The 16,118-nt window shown below is 51.7% G+C and overlaps 6 protein-coding genes across 6 annotated transcripts; 3 read left to right on the forward strand and 3 right to left on the reverse strand.

The window, feature by feature from the left end:
• Positions 1–651: 651 nt before the first annotated feature.
• Positions 652–1,920, reverse strand: N7496_005085 (GTPase-activating protein RNA1; the record flags this gene model as incomplete). Its single annotated transcript, XM_056698014.1, has 1 exon — positions 652–1,920. One exon carries the CDS (start codon positions 1,918–1,920, stop codon positions 652–654), a length of 1,269 nt encoding a protein of 422 aa, XP_056556539.1.
• A 372-nt stretch (positions 1,921–2,292) lies between these two features.
• N7496_005086 (copper metallochaperone COX17) lies at positions 2,293–2,723 on the forward strand (the record flags this gene model as incomplete). Its single annotated transcript, XM_056698015.1, has 3 exons — positions 2,293–2,320; positions 2,449–2,507; positions 2,583–2,723. 3 exons carry the CDS (start codon positions 2,293–2,295, stop codon positions 2,721–2,723), a joined length of 228 nt encoding a protein of 75 aa, XP_056556540.1.
• A 330-nt stretch (positions 2,724–3,053) lies between these two features.
• N7496_005087 (dolichyl-P-Glc:Man(9)GlcNAc(2)-PP-dolichol alpha-1,3-glucosyltransferase ALG6) lies at positions 3,054–4,946 on the reverse strand (the record flags this gene model as incomplete). Its single annotated transcript, XM_056698016.1, has 3 exons — positions 3,054–4,431; positions 4,494–4,656; positions 4,709–4,946. The coding sequence occupies 3 exons, from the start codon at positions 4,944–4,946 to the stop codon at positions 3,054–3,056; spliced, it is 1,779 nt and encodes a 592-aa protein (XP_056556541.1).
• Positions 4,947–5,966: 1,020 nt separating this feature from the next.
• N7496_005088 (putative nucleolin protein Nsr1) lies at positions 5,967–7,594 on the forward strand (the record flags this gene model as incomplete). The annotated part of the gene is made up of 3 exons (XM_056698017.1): positions 5,967–6,545; positions 6,619–6,911; positions 6,982–7,594. 3 exons carry the CDS (start codon positions 5,967–5,969, stop codon positions 7,592–7,594), a joined length of 1,485 nt encoding a protein of 494 aa, XP_056556542.1.
• A 927-nt stretch (positions 7,595–8,521) lies between these two features.
• On the forward strand, positions 8,522–10,033 carry N7496_005089 (uncharacterized protein; the record flags this gene model as incomplete). Its single annotated transcript, XM_056698018.1, has 2 exons — positions 8,522–8,666; positions 8,808–10,033. The coding sequence occupies 2 exons, from the start codon at positions 8,522–8,524 to the stop codon at positions 10,031–10,033; spliced, it is 1,371 nt and encodes a 456-aa protein (XP_056556543.1).
• A 3,460-nt stretch (positions 10,034–13,493) lies between these two features.
• Positions 13,494–13,961, reverse strand: N7496_005090 (uncharacterized protein; the record flags this gene model as incomplete). Its single annotated transcript, XM_056698019.1, has 3 exons — positions 13,494–13,591; positions 13,647–13,860; positions 13,932–13,961. 3 exons carry the CDS (start codon positions 13,959–13,961, stop codon positions 13,494–13,496), a joined length of 342 nt encoding a protein of 113 aa, XP_056556544.1.
• Between the last annotated feature and the right edge of the window lie 2,157 nt (positions 13,962–16,118).

Here is a 16,118-nt window from a genome sequence, read left to right on the forward strand (position 1 = left end):
ACGAGGTAGCAAAACGAGTGCTTGTAAGCCGGTAAAGGAGTGAAGTGTCGAGAGAAGAGTCTGCGTTGCACGGGGAAGAGTTGAAAGAGTCTTGAGAGGTTCGAGGCGTGGGAAGCTCCGAGGTTTGAATGCCAAGACGAGGCTTCCCAATTCGGTAATTTCTCACTCCATCAACGTGGAAATCTACAAGCGGACAAATGATAGGGCAAACATAGTCTACAAAAGAAGCCGGAAAAACAATACTAAGCAGATGGTAATATTCAAGTAAGAGATGGTTGCTAGGCGAGGCTCGGAGGTGTATTCACATCTATATGGAGTTTGTTCCTGTATCCTGCCTAGACACCAGAGCTCAGAAGGGCTATGCATATGGTAAGGGTGATATCAATGGGGATTATGTGCAGTCGTCATCATCAACAGGGTATATGAAGTAAGGGGAAAGTTTTGGAGAGATGGCGTCGGGTCGTCAGAACATCATCGCGCTGATGGTGACGAGTCCTGTGAACCAGCGAAAACCGCTTCATGCGAAGAAAATCGGAGTTGTGCAGGACGCCGGAGTTGACACCTCAAGATGCAGAGATACTCGGCGACACCAGACTCAGTCTCTCATGGGAAAAAGGGAAATCAAGGGCAGTCCAGCAGTCCAAGTAGGATCTACAGACCGGTCTTGCCCAGAGCTTCGGCCAGCTCATCAACATCCTTGTCAACCTTCTGAGCCACCTTCTCTTGCTCGGCACGGTCGACATCCTCGAGCTCCTTCTCAGCCTTGGCCTCGAATTCCTCATCTTCCTCCTCCTCCTCCTCCTCGCCCTCATCTTCCTCTTCAGATTCCTCCTCCTCGAGCTCATCCAGCTCATCCACACCCCAGCTATCCTCGGGGTCCTCATCGGTACCGTGCTCCTCCTGACGGGCCTCCAAAAGCTCGCGCAGGTCGGCAATGTTGGTATCCTCATCCGAAAAGATGTTGCCGTTTAGCTCCACACGGCGCAGGTTGGGGAGTGCGGTCTTGGCGGCGTGGGCGAGAGCCTTGACACCGTCGGCCTTGATCTCGTTGAACTGCATGCGCAGAGTCTGAACCTTCGGGTTCTTGTTGGCGGCCAGAGCCTGGGCAACCTTAACACCACCACGAGCAGAGAGCAGGCAGTCACCGACACCCAGCTCGATCAGAGCGGGCCAGCCCTCCAAAACACTAGCCAGCGCAGTAGCTCCCATCACGGTGAAAGTGTTGTCCTGCAGATCCAAAACCTCCAGGGTGCTGCAGTGACGCAGACCATTCTTAAGCAGGTGCGAGGTACCCTCCTGGCGAATACCGTTTTGAGTCATCTTAACGGACTTCATGCCAGCGGCGTGCTTCTCGTAGGCACGTGCCCAAGCCTCCATACTACCATTCTCCAGGCGGTTACGTCCACAGACGATGCTCTCCAACTGAGCAACCTCCTTGCCCTCCTTACGAGCCTCCTCCTTGCGCTCGGCAAGCTTGCTCAGGGCATCGGCGATCAGGGTACCAGCGGCGGGGCCGAGGCCGTTGTTGTTCAGGATAAGGTGGCGGAGGGGAACGTGACGGGAGAGGAAATCGACCAGGGGCGCCTGAGTGTTGAGACCGAAGGCATTGTCGGACAAATTGACGGTGTGGACGGAGGGGATCTCGAGAAGGGCGTCCAGGAGCGACTTCAAAGCGGGAGGGATCTCGGACAAGAGGCGCGAGGTGAAGATATCGGCGAGCTCGGCAACCTCGAGGCTCTTTTGGGTCGCGAGGACGGCGGCGAGGCGCTCCGATGCACCAACACCCAGGGTGTTACCGGCGAAACGGATCTCAGTGTAGTCGGTGGACTCAACAAGAGGCTTGATGTGAGCATCAATGTCCTCCGCGGTGTCGAGCTTGAGACCCTTGCCCTCGAGGGAGAAGACCTTTGGAGGGGCCATGGCGGGGTAGTGTGAAGTTCAGGGGAAAACAAAAGAAAAAACGGATTGGAGGATTGGTAATGGGACTAGGACGGATATGAAACGTGAGAAGAAAAGGACGAGCAATGAAGAGCAAGCTCAAAGAGTGACGAAAGTCCAGATGTCCAGGGGGCAGAAGAGGGAGGCAAAAAAAAGAAGAACCACTGGGGATGTTTTTGTCGATAACAAAAAAATCGCTACGGCGGGCGGAGTGAACCACAGGCGCTGGATTATTAATGCTGCGATGAGACCATCGCCGTTGCTCCGACATCTTTCGTTCTCTCGCAAGCCGTTCCTTTTGTACACTCATTCGCTCACTCATTGTCTTCCTACCGCATCCATAAAACCTTCAAAATGTCGTGGCTCTTCGGTTCCTCCAGTGGTAAGTCCGAATGCCATCGTATATGCACACCCGCAGATCCGCTATTCAACGCCTACCGGTGCAATGCGCAAGGGCGAATTGCGCCAATGGACCAAGCAACCTATTCCGCTAACATTTGCCCCTGAAAGATAAAGCTGCCGCTCCTACCGAGACCAAGGCCCAGCCTGCCCAAACTGAGAAGCCCAAGGTAGGTTCCTCCAAGAGACATTGTCGCATAAAGCGAAGAGCGCGGTCATTGACTGACTCTACCATTTCTATATAGCCCTGCTGCGTTTGCAAAGACGAGAAGACCGCCCGCGATGACTGCATGCTTTTCTCCAAGTCCGATGATCCCGCCAAAGAGTGCAAGTCCATGATCGAGCAGTACAAGGCCTGCATGCTCGGCTATGGCTTCAAGGTCTAGACCGTGGCAGCGTCGATCGTTGGCTTGTTTAATACTACAACTGTACTATAGCATTTGGCATTTACGGGCTGGAGTTCTTCTCTTTTATATGACGGATATCATGGGACCTTTTGTACCTCAAGTGGTAGCATAAGAACCCGCGCTTACACTGTACTTTAAATTATGTTGGATAGAGACTAAGACTTCCAAAATATCATCTCATCTCCTTGACTAAAATTGTATTATCAACGAAGTAGTCTGACAGAATTATTCTAGCAACAAAAATTTTCCATGATAATACATTGATGAATGGGGGTATCACTGAAGGCACAAGCCTTCCAAGAACTTTCCTTACTGCTTCTTCTTCCGGTTTCCCTCCTCGGCTGCCCGAAGGTCGATTTCACGACATTGGACGATGAGATTCCACATACACCAGAGGTAGGCCAGACCAAAACCGGCCGCACCGATCAGGGCGTTGAGAACCACCCAGAGATCTGGCTTGCCGGCAGGCGGAGGCACAAACGCTTCCAGTATATGCCAGCCAATCATGGCCAAATAGAAGGCCAGATGTAAGAGCTTGCTAAAGATACGCGGCTCAAGAGGGGTCTCTTCGAGAGAGGCCCGGCTGCGGAAGATCTCGAATGAAGTGGGAGGAAGGCCCATCAGGTAGGCCCAAAGGAGAGTCATGACAATGTAGGGCAACCGCAGCTCTTCACGCTTCAAAAGCGGATACATGGTCCATGAGCCCAGAATGTTAGCCCAGCCAACCCACGCACGGTTCTGTTTGCTCAGCCCGCCATCACCAGCCAAGGTGAGGGTCATGGGGAGAAGAGGAAGCAGAACGCTCTTCTCGTGCACTTGGAAGGAGAAGAGGAAGAAGCCCCACGAGACACTAGAAAGAGCGGGAAGCAGGAGGGAGGCCCGGGGGTGGCGGAATATGATGGCACATGGGACAATGATCGAAGCCAGAGTCGCTCCGAGAGACGCCCGCTGTAGCAGCGAGGCCTCGAAGCGGTGAAGTTTGTAGAACGTGTGGATAGCACACCAGGCATTAGCCACTTTGTCCTCAAACAGACCACGAGCGAATGGGAATATACGGTGGATAGTTTGGGTCATCTGGAAGAGCACAGCATACGCCACGGACTTCTTATCGAGAGAGATTGGTAGCGATTGTAGTAGCGGAGGCTGTGGCGAGGACGCAAAGAGCTCTCGAGCCTCGGTGGTCGTAGCTCCATACAGAAGCGGGGCAAACAGCAGCGCAAATGCGGCCAGGGTAATGAGAGCAATGTTGAGGAGCCGCAGGATACGAATGCGAGGGAAGACACACACGCCCAACAGATAGGCGAACATGACGGGAGCATAGTATAATGCCATCTGCTTGAAGCCCAATGCGCCGACAAAGAAGAGGCAAGCCCAGAGCATCCGTCCGGCCAAGATGGCATCCAAACTGGCAACCATGAGGCCCAACATCACCGTATTGAACTGGAAGTGGCCATGATCAATCAAGATCGTGGCCGGTTGGAGGAGGATTGCAACGAGGGCGATCGAGGCGGACCATGCGTGCACCCCATGCATACGAGTATAACGACGGAGGAATGTGACGACGGCGGGGACGTAGATTAAATATTCGGAGATGAGGACGGTAGCCCGCATATAGACCTTCAAGTCCGGACCCTCGATTCCTCGGGACTCATCCAGGGCGAACCATGTAGGATCAAAGGCCGAACCACTTTGTTCGTTAGCAATTGCCCCGTTGTAAAAGACTAAGCATCTGGTAAAGAAAAGACTTACATCTTGCCACATAACCAACTGTGGTATGCAGTCAATGGGGGGTAATCCAGACCCCAGTATTGCAAGTCGTAGAGATACCATTTGGCCATTGGCAGATGGGTGGTGATTTCCATCCAATGCCTTTGCGCCTCGAAGTCACCGTGCATTGGAGGGACATTGAATCCTATAATCCGTCAGATATAAGCAGACTCATATAGCTATGCCAATTCCCATACCAGAGTAACCCCACAGACTGACAGCCCATCGGAACAAGCCAACGGCCATGAGCGTCAGAGGCAGGATCAGCCATTGCGAGACACCCGCCCGTGCAGCCCATAAAAATGAGACCAGGGGGAATGCAGGCGATTGTTTCCCATCGCCGAAATCCACGATCAAGCTGTTGTTGGAGCCCGGCGCAGTCGGGTTCTTTCTCTTCCTGCGGGGACGGTGTGAGGAGGGAGTAGGAGGGGCCATCACGATACTGGTCAGGTGGCTTCACGGCCCATTGACCTCGGGAGGCGAACAAAAAAAATGAAATTGCGCGACACGGAACAAGTCCGGAGGGCGAGAAGCTTGGATTTCAAAGGACGTTCCAAAGTATAGCGACGAATGGGGGGACCAACGGTCGATGCAGGAGGATCAGTACGGGAGACCACAAGTACCAAGTGACATGTCCTGTACCGGGTCGCAGGGCGAGTCGCGAGTGGAAGAGGAGATGCCCCGAGGTACCCGCCACGTCTCCACCGAGTGTCCACCGCATTTGCTGGGCAGTGCCTGGGTCTAACCTCCTGAGGAAGGCGGAGGGCTATTCTGCCAGCCGCTGATTTTTTTTTCTGCAGATTTTTTTTCTTATCAAGAGCTTCCCCCAGCCACGTATCACTTTTTTTCTTTCCTTCTTCATCCTCTTCATCCCTTCAAACCTCTCTGCTATCACTTCTCCCGTGTTAGCATTTTCTCTCTGAAGCATCGTATTACCGCTTCTATATCAATAAGTACATTTCTCCCTTCCCCCTCCCCCAACTAACTGACGCAGCTGCGTGGGTTCCGTACTTTCAAAGTACTTCAACAGACATTTTAAGTGGGCTTTTCACATTGAGGGCTGTGGGCTTCAAAATACTGCACATCTTGTGGGCTCTGTGGGACATTTTACATTCCTCGTGGGTTTCATATCAGATCAGTTGCGTATCTGTGCCGGTCTCTGTGGGCTTGAACTCTGTCGGTTGCGGGTTACTTGTTGGGTATCTACCAGCTGTGATCAGATCACTCCTGGCTGTTTCTATCTCCTGAGGGTTCATCACATTTTTTCCCCTTTTCACATTCAAAAAAAACTTACACGGGTGGCTATTGAGGGATTTGTTGGCTCTGCCGCACAAGAAAACAAAATACCAAACCACAAACTCACTTGATATTCTACCACTGTATGTGGGATGTGAAACAGACCCCAGGGCCTCGTTACACGATTGCTAACATGATTTCTTTTCTCTCTAGATCACAATGTCGAAGACCAAGGTTTCCTCCAAGGTTGACAAGAAGGCCTCCAAGGCTCTGTCCAAGGTCAAGGACGCTGGTGTCACCAAGGCTGCTGCCTCCCCCGCTGCCAAGTCCAAGGACGTTGCTCGCAAGGTCGCTGCCAAGGAGGCCAAGGCTTCCCGCAAGAACAAGAAGAAGGAGCCTACTCCCAGCTCCTCCGAGTCCGAGTCCGACAGCGATGAGGACATGAAGGATGCTTCCTCCTCTTCCGAGAGCGAGTCCGAGGATGAGAAGCCCGTCAAGAAGGAGTCCAAGAAGGTCGAGAAGAAGGAGGAGTCCTCTTCCGAGGAGTCTGACTCTTCCGACTCTTCCGAGTCCGAGTCCGAGGACGAGAAGCCCGCTGCCAAGAAGGCTGCTAAGAAGGAGGAGTCTTCCTCTGAGTCTGAGTCTGACTCCGAGTCCGAGTCCGAGGATGAGAAGCCTGCCCCCAAGAAGGCCGAGAAGGCCGCCAAGAAGGAGGAGAGCTCTGACTCTTCCGACTCTTCCGACTCCGAGTCTGAGTCCGAGGATGAGGCTCCCGCTAAGGCTGAGAAGGCCGAGAAGGTATGTCTATCTATTACTACACAAACACTGTCTCATTACTCGAACATATCACTAACTCTTCTTCTCATCATAGGAGTCCTCCTCCGATTCCGAGTCCGAGTCCGGCTCTGACAGCTCCGACAGCTCTGACTCCGAGTCCGAGGCTGAGGAGAAGCCCTCCAAGAAGCGCAAGGCCGAGGAGGAGCCCGTCGCTGCTGCCAAGAAGTCCAAGACCGAGGATGCCCCCGAGGGTGCTTCCGCCAACCTGTTCGTTGGTAACCTCTCCTGGAACGTTGATGAGGAGTGGCTCCAGCGCGAGTTCGCCGAGTTCGGTGAGCTCACTGGCTGCCGTATCGTCACTGACCGTGACTCTGGTCGCTCTCGTGGGTAAGTTATCACATGTTCTCGTCTTGCATGGTGCTTTGTATCAAATTGCTAATCCTCGTTTCCTTAATAGCTTCGGTTACGTCGAGTACTCCAGCGCTGCCGATGCCGCCAAGGCCTTCGAGGCCAAGAAGGGTGCCGAGATCGATGGCCGTCCCATCAACCTGGACTACGCCACTGGCCGCCAGAACAACCAGCAGCAGGGTGGCCGTGACCGTGCTCAGAGCCGTGCCAAGAGCTTCGGTGACTCTACCAGCCCCGAGAGCGACACTCTCTTCGTTGGCAACCTGCCCTTCAGCGCTTCCGAGGACGCTCTCCGTGACGTCTTCGGTGAGCAGGGTACCATTCTCGGTATCCGTCTGCCCACCAACCCCGACGATGGCCGCCCCAAGGGCTTCGGTTACGTCCAGTTCTCCTCCGTTGAGGAGGCTCGTGCCGCTCACTCCCAGCTCCAGGGTGTCGACGTTGAGGGCCGTCCTCTCCGTCTGGACTTCAGCACTCCCCGTCCTCCCCGTGAGGGTGGTGGTGGCTTCGGTGGCCGTGGCGGTGGTCGCGGCGGTTTCGGTGGTCGCGGTGGTGGCCGTGGCGGTCGTGGTGGCTTCGGCGGCCGCGGCGGCGGCCAGGGTGGCTACAACAAGGCCAAGGGCAGCATCCCTGAATTCAAGGGTACCAAGGTCACCTTCTAAGCTCGGAGCTTCCTTGCCTTTGCTTTTTGCTTGCTAACTGACATGATCATCATTTTGCACTTTTCTGCGTGTAATGTGGGCCAGGGTTTTAAAAAGTTTCTGTATTCTGGATAGTCTCTGCATAGGCTAAATTGTAATTTCATACATTTATTCATTCAATTTTTCTCTTCAAACAGTAGTCAATCCTTCTCGTATATGTAGTACAGGACAACCTATACCAAGGAGGATGTGCAGTCCGTGACGAAATCGAATACTGCCCCTTCCCACCGCCCACCCCGCAATTTGCCATTGTTATGTTTCCGTCATACTTCCATCGCAAAAGAAAAAGCATACCAGTAAAGTTTCCCTACCCCGATTCAAGTTAGATTTCCATCTCCCTTAACCTTTTTATTCCTTGCTTACTTTGACCGTTTTGATCTTGATTTTCCATTATATCATCACTTTTCCTGTTTGAATTCCTTGGGCTTCCCCTCGCATTATTCATCGGTGGTTCCCGTCACGGGCCACAAATCACCTGTTCCGTCTGCTGATCACCTCATCATCCACTCTTCAACCCACTTAACCCCCCTTTCTTCTCTCCCACTCAAGTCTTTGGATCCCGAGATTTGGACTTTGTGGGCTCTCTTCTCTTCTCGCCTTGTCCTCTGTTGTAACAACTCCTGTCTGCAAAGACAGCCAAACACGGTAGGGATCAGAGGCAGCCAAGGTCCAAGGGTTGGGCATCAGCGATGGGGGTGGATCGTCGCATCTCCACTCTGATAAGATAACTTCATTGTCCTCTTCCCCACGCTTGACCGCTCTTGTTCCTCGCACCGGGTGGCCTGACCCCATCATCATTTACTCCCCTTTCATCATCTCCTCTACTTATATACCCACTCTCCCCTCCTCTTCCCCTCCCCCCCTCCTCTATTTCCTCTCTCTGCGGCCATGCAACCGAATCACTGCGACCTCCTCGGTCAGGTGCGCGAGCCCAGAGCCGCAAGTCAACTGATGCGCGATGGCCAGCCGCGCGACCAACATGGCTACGCTGGTCAGCCCCGATCGTCTGGTGCGGTACCCATGAGGTCAGAGGGTATGTTTTAGTCCTTATTATACTCAGTTCCTGCATCAATTTATTCTTTGTTTCCCTCCCTGCCGATCTGACGTTCGTCATGTATAAACTGTTTCGCCTCGCCCCTATACTTCGCAATGTACTCACTACGATATTACATAGACTCTTGGATCGAAGTATCGTCCCAACCCTCCTCCTCATCTCTGTCCTCTGCAGCGACAAACGACGATATCATAACGACGGGCCTTCGAGTGGAACATCGTGAGGCAGGCATGTATCAGCATCGCAGTCGTCGACGGCGCATGCAGCATCTGGCTGCTGTGGCCACCGCCCAGGTGGATTACTCGTCGCGAGAGGCTAGTCTGGCGAGTAGCAGCCAGGAGGAATACGAAGAGAGCGAAAGCGAGTCAGACCCGCCGATGAGCAGCTCAAACGAAGATATCAACCGTCCCGCCCGGCCCAGTTTGCTGCCTATGCGCCCTTCACTCCACTCCGATGACGCCGATAGCGACGATGAAGACGATACATCTACAGCCTTGGGAATGGGCATTAGTCCATCACCATTTGTCCCACAACCCAACGTCTTCTCCCATCCACCTCCAACGTCCGACCCTTCATGGACTCGTCCCACCGAATCTCGTCGCTCCCAACCCAGCGTCTTGTCAAACTCCAGCCGGCGCACTGCGATCCGTCGAGAATCTTACCCCAGCACACGTGGATCTCGTCGATCCCAACAATCCCAGCACAGCCCTTATAACATGATTTCGCCTTCTCATCACGCCGACCACGACGCTGCGCTCCGCGCCAGTCTCTCCACTCTTTTATCCTGCGCAGCCGCTGCCCGAGGACTCCCCAAGACCGACTCTCCTCGCTTGCAAACCAGTCCTCCAACCGCAGCTCCTCCAGCATCTTTCAGGCTGGTCGGTGAATCTGTCGCTATGGGCGATGAAGACAGCAGCGAAGAAGGTCCGTCCTCACCCCGGTGCGTGGAGACCAGCCCCTCAGTGGGTCCGCCCCGCCGTAGACACCCCACGTCTCCATCCGGCCCGTCCGTGTCCAAAGCAAAACGTCGATCCGCCTCTCCCAAAGACCGCAGCGTTGCAAAGAAGAGTCGGCGGACTAGCTTGTCCGACTCGACAGCTCCCGTCAGTCCTACTGTCATGACGTGGGTGATCAGTGCGGGTGTCGTCGTTCTCTTCTCTGCCATCAGCTTTTCGGCGGGATACATGCTTGGCCGGGAAGTTGGACGGACTGAGATGGGCATGATGGGAGAGGGTGGTGTCCCAGGAGCACGGTCTTCAGCAGCTTGTGGACAAGAAGCAGTTCGAGGCGGTCTCAAGAGACTGCGATGGGGCACTGCTGCCGCTGGATCAGCCAGTTTGGCCTGAATAGTTCAGTGTAATCAGGTCATGCTCCAGCCTGGCCATACCAAAATGGCCCACGATTTAATATGTTGATGACGAGAACTGTTATGACAATGATCGGAGATGATGGCATGAAGGCTATACCCCCTGCTCTTGCCTTTTTATCTGATGATATCCTCTCTTTCTGTTTGATTTTGTGGAGGAACATGCACACGTTCCTATCTCACTTTCATTTTCTTCCATTTTTCCTTTCACTTTTTCTATCATTGATGCTCCGTATGATTCGACAGTCCTGTTTCTAGCAGCAAGTGTGTTCCAGGCATTTCATTTGAATACCTGATGAGCTACTACCTGCCAAAACTTGGGTGATACTTGTTGGTCTTGTCGTTGGGTGGTTTATCCTTCTCCCCCCCCCCCGGCGGTGTTCTGGCGTTCATTTTTTTAATTCATCGTTTACTGGTTTGGGGATGGTGAGTGGTGGCGGTGGTAAAGTTGTCAATGAAGTTGATATTATCTTGACTTGAATCTTATACCCTCTTTGAAGTGACTTCCTTCAGGCTCATCAGTGATATTAGTGTAGACAAGGATAGATTCTTGTGCTGGTATCATCTGCGTCCATTCTCCGATTAGGTAGGTCGGTGTCATCAGGCTAAGTAGGAGGGTGACCACGCTTTTGGTTACCGCTAGAGCCTCATATTTAGTGGGAAACGGTGGCCTCTATATGAAGGCCACGACTCCGCGCTTTCACATTGCCTCTTATATATACCTTTGTCACACCGTTCTTCTATGGTATGATGGCAGAAAAAGCCGCTCCTCTCAAAGAGGATTACCAAAGGATGTCCTCGACACTACTGTCTATTGTATGTGTAACCGGCGAGGCAAGAGAGGAATAGTTTCCGGCTCAAATGGAGTTATCATGGGATATCTCTTGTCCTTGGGGATTAACAGTGTATTGTAGCGCAGGACTCGGATCTGGATACTCCGCTGTACTATCTAGCCGGGGCGCGGTCGGTAATGAGGATGCGATTATGGTGCTTCGGGGGCGGTGCGGTGGGGAATTGGTATGGAGCGGAGAAGATTTGGAGTAGACTGTTCATGTTAGGGTACGGGGAGTAAATCGTTTGGAGGAATGAGGTATAAAGTGGCTGAAATGCCGAAGATGCCTTAGTGAGTGTTCAGAATGTGTAATTAGTATAGCAAAATCATTGCGAGATGGCGCGAGTGAGGTCTATCAACCTGCAGTTGACAAAAAGGAACTTATTCAGGCCAGAGCTGTGAAGTCTGTTTTCTGGACTCTCGTAATTCTGATAGATCAGTGTGAGGAAGAAATGCAATGCAACGGGACAGGCCGTGTACCTACTGCAGGCATACGGAGGTCGAGAAGTAGGTCCACGAGGTTCCCGAGTGCTTTTCCAAACACAGCAAAATATTTCCCACCCTTGATAGGTAGCTCACATTTACGCTTATCAAATGACGCAACCTCGAACTTCACGGCCGTTGAAAGGAAATAAGCCCCCCTAAGCTCGTTATACAAACAGGGGGGTTGCACCGCATCTTCGAATTGACTCTTGAACCGTTTCTGCAGGTACGTAGATCATTAGCGCAGTAAATACTACCTAATGCAGTTTGTAGTCTACTTACTTATCTGGGTAAGAGATAAAGCAGAAACGATAAATCTGGAGAAGCGATGAGCGAATAATCGAACGTGGACAGCGACATGACCATGGTCATCACTGTAGTTCATCCCGCCATTAAGCATGGTAGTCTAAATCCATGGCTGACTAGTCGCAGATAGAGTTATCTCAAATACCCTGCCTTGGTTCTGAATCAATTTCTACATGCTAACTACCGTATATTGGATCCGCCCTGATGGGGCCGCACTATTCAAGGTTGGATCTGCACGGGTCGGCCCTCGCACGTAACGGGGCGCACGGAGTCGGGGTTGGGGTTGGGTTTCTCCTGACGAGATGTGCGTTGATCTTTGAATCCGGTATTTGGTTCCAATTTCTACTACCGGGTTTATTTGGCACTAGCATGAGGGAGGTTATACAGTCGTACCCTTCAAATTGGAAATTCGAAATACCCAGGGCCCGTTACCACCAATCCTACTGTCGTCGCCAGCGGCCGCCGTAATGTTGTAAGATGCGCAGTTCTCGACCAACTGTTCTCCGCACTACGGTAGGTATCCTCAACCTGATTCCATTACTCGTAGATCGCATATCCCTCCCACCAATGAAATCCTTTCCCGTTGTAGATCCCACGCCCCTGGCAGTTTAAACCCGTGACCCTACACCGATATTAGGCCTGGTGGGAATCAGGCCACCAAGAACTAGACGTAATTCATTCAATTAATCAATTCATCCATCACTAATGTCCCCCCCATACATCACAAATATTTCAAGTTTTCGACAAACCCCCTCATCTCCAGGGAATATCACGCAACAACCTCTGACGTAGACGTGCATAGATAATGCAATCCCCCCTCTTTCCCCCTGATCACCTCTCCATCCGTGCGGCGCGCAGGGACCAACACGAGTCATGGGGACTCGCGAGATATTGCTTTTTTGTCTGGGGGAGGTCTATGGGCAATTACACAGTATTGTCGATCATGGCTCCCGGCTTCCGGGTTTGCAGGGTCTCCCTGTTAGGTTGCTACCGTAGCACTTGCGTGGGGCATGGGGCGAGCTAAGTTGCTCTAGGCTAGTTGAGGCTGGGGAAGGATCCGCGCTCGTGGAGGATACGGGACCCGGGGTTGAGGTTCGGGATTGAGGGGTAGTAATGTCGTGAGACGATGGATGTGTAGGGGTGAGTGTTGATTTGTGAGGAGGTTCTAATAGGTTACCGGCTTGGATGTAGTGTCAGTGAGGAACTACAGTAAGGAAGTGATATTCGAGGAGAGTACGAGAGATCATACTGTACGATAATGTAGATGATACCATGATCAAGTAAATTTGTATGTATTCAGAACGAGGCAGGAGTAAACAGACTCCCTATATTGCCATGACTATATACAGGATCTCCCAATTCCGCCATCCCATGAATGCAAAGCCCAATCCGAGCAATTGCTCATGCCCATAGTCAAACCGACTATATCCCAAATGTAAAAAACCCAAACTCCTCGCTAACCCACCGCTATAACAAAATGACAAATGGACTCAGAATGAGTCAATAATCAGAGAAAAAGCAAGACCACCCTCGTACAGTGTGGTCGAGTGACTCGCAGCCACCGATTAAACACATATGAAAAAAAAAAAAAAAAAGTCAAGTCAGGTGTTTCCCCCGCAGCAGTCGTTGGGGCCTGTAATGTCCATCATCGCATGGACGGGTCGTAGATCGACGAAGATTTGTAATTTGAACAGTAGAAGGAGAGTTGAAGGATCGTAGGTCGTGCATGGATGTTTCGATGGTCGAATGATGGTATCAGAATCAAATCAGACAAAATGAAAAAATTATAGAGAACGTAATTATATCGGATGATCCGATATTAAGTAGTCGCCTCCGACCGACGGCGATTCCTCAAATCTTCACCACTGAGGAAGCGACGCAGTTTTGACAGTTTGGAGACGAAGCGACAAGGGATTTCTGCAGGACCGTTAGTAAAAGTAAAACATAAAGTGAATTAAACAATGAAACGTACCACTACCTCGTCGCGGCGTAAAAGGCGGCTGTTCGAGCGGTTGTGTTGTATACGCGGAGGCCCAGTAGCCCGTGTGATGGTAGCCGGTGAAGGTGCAGCTATCCGGGTTGTACTGCGGCTGCAGCGCTGTAACATGCGGGTAGAGCGCTGCAAGCGGGGACAGGAGCTCGTCTGGGGGAGGCGAGCGTCGACTATCGATGCTGTCGCGAGTAGTCTGTGGATGTGTTAGGTCAGGCATTCATAGAAACGTTGGGTTAAGGGAGTTTCGGTGTTGTCCGAACGTACATAGAGTTCGTAGTTTGTCTTGTAAATCATTGTGGGTGTAGATGCGTGGAATGTATATTATAGGATGGTGGAATGCGGACGGGACGGAGACCGCCGAGACAGCAGGAGTCAAAATCGCGTGGATTGAGAACGGTGATGTACAGTATGTCGAGCCAAGGGCGGAATTGATGCACCGAAGGACAAGTTTGGAACAGGGCCAATGCAAATGCAGGCTGTGTTGCAGGCTTTCAAGTTGACTAGGTACTAGGATGCTAGACCTTGGGAAATCGGAACTTGCGATGCAGGTTGAAGTGGTTGGGATGCAAGATGCAAGCGCGGTGAAGCTACATTTAAAGAAGCGAGATCAGGTTAAAATGTCTGTGGCTAGGACTATGGGGGCCGTGATCAGGGATCCTCAGCCGCAGCCTCCAGAGCGGGGACTGGCAGGGATGTTGAAAGTGATTTGCATTTCTGAACGAGGCTAGTCTATATCGACGATAGTAAAATAAAATCCGTAAAAAAAAATATTCTACTAAGTGTCAGAGCGACCAGGTAACCGGGTCGAGACAAGCGAGATGCGACCATCGCGACATGGAGACAAGGGCCGATGATTGGATGGGCGGAAGGGGGCTTGGGCGTAAGCGTCGATTGGCAGCCGATCTGTCGGAGAGCCCGAGAATGGACGGGGATCAGGGAAGGTTGAATCATGAATGTCATTATTGGATGAGACTCGCGTGATTGGTTTATCATCCTGGTTCCTGGTGGTGCGAGTGGGGACTAATATAATTTAATCTGACGGCGTATAGTGGAAAGTGCTATTATTGGTGTTTTGGCCGGCAATACGAGATCTGATCGCATCTTCTGGAGTTCACCAGCCATTTGTAGAAGTGGGAGTTGGGTCAGCCTTGCTGGGAGATTTAAGTAGGGTATATCTACTGTAAGTACGGAGTAAGAAGTTAGGAATAGTATGGAGACAATAGCAAAGTAGGGACATCCCTGCTAGGACTCATCCTCTCTGGTTTGCAGCCCCCAACACACTCGTTTTCCCCTGCCCCCTTGCAGTATTTTGCAGCTGGCCACGTTATGGAGATGTGTTATCGTGGCTGCATGTTTCTCCCACGGGTCCCACGTCACAATGCCAGGATGATTTGAATTTGATCATGAGAATGACGAGGACAATTTTAGTCTTAGGACACGAATTAGGCCTGCTATTGTCACGATAGGATTAGGTTGCGCCAGATCACTATCATAGTTCAACAATTACTATATCGTGATTACGATTCTTATGATCTGATTTCATTGTGATTTCACCTTTTATTGTCTTCCCCTCGCGGCTGTGCCTGGATCCCAGGCATGTCATCGTTATCGCTGACGATCCCCCTAAGGCCACCCAATCTTGATACACACCACTTCTACTCCACAGTTACTTTCCAAAGGCCGAGCCCAATAATATTAGGTGAGACGTGCGATCGCCCGAACATATCCGTAGAGGGGTGGATTCTTGCCTCGTCGAAGAGTAGTCAAACTATGCCGGCTAGTTCTTCCTGAGTATAAAGTGGGGCTGCGTCAAGAATGTTGCACAGGTCAGTCGTAGCGAGGCGCCACAGAGCAAAGAGTTTATTCTTGACGCATTCCTTCCAATCCCCAGGGTGCCCCCCAGTCTCTAGAATGGTTCAAGGTATGCTGCAGCGACCGAGACTGAAATCTAGACTTTGCGGCAACGCCTAACCGGCATGACTAGGTGCCTGACACGAGGAAATGTCAAGATAAGAAGATGCACGGTAGATATGCGACCATGTCAATATGCAAACATGTACTTCGTACTCCTATTAGAGTATGATGTACTACTCCGCTCTCTGCATGGACCAGCCACGCGAGGCATGACAAGGGGGGATGGATAGAGTAGCCAAATTTCTCAAAGAGGCGGAGATCCCCCCGATCTCCACCTTTCAAAGTCTTCCAAATCATTCCTGATTCTTGATGCTAGTCATCACTCACTTTTCTTTTTCACTTTTACCATAGTTAGCTTAGTACTATAGTTAGTGAGCGTCTAACCCCGACTATTGGGGCGCTAATAGGCTCTGATCAGATTCTCGCGGCTGATTGGCGAGGATCTAAGGGGCCATCAATGCTGCTAGCCTACTAGAGCTCTAGTGCACAATCTCATTGTCAGTTTCCACTAGGGCAGATGGAAGTCTAACTAGGACA

Source organism: Penicillium cataractarum (assembly GCF_028827025.1).
Source record: "Penicillium cataractarum strain IBT 29864 chromosome Unknown utg000004l, whole genome shotgun sequence".
NCBI lineage: Eukaryota > Fungi > Ascomycota > Eurotiomycetes > Eurotiales > Aspergillaceae > Penicillium > Penicillium cataractarum.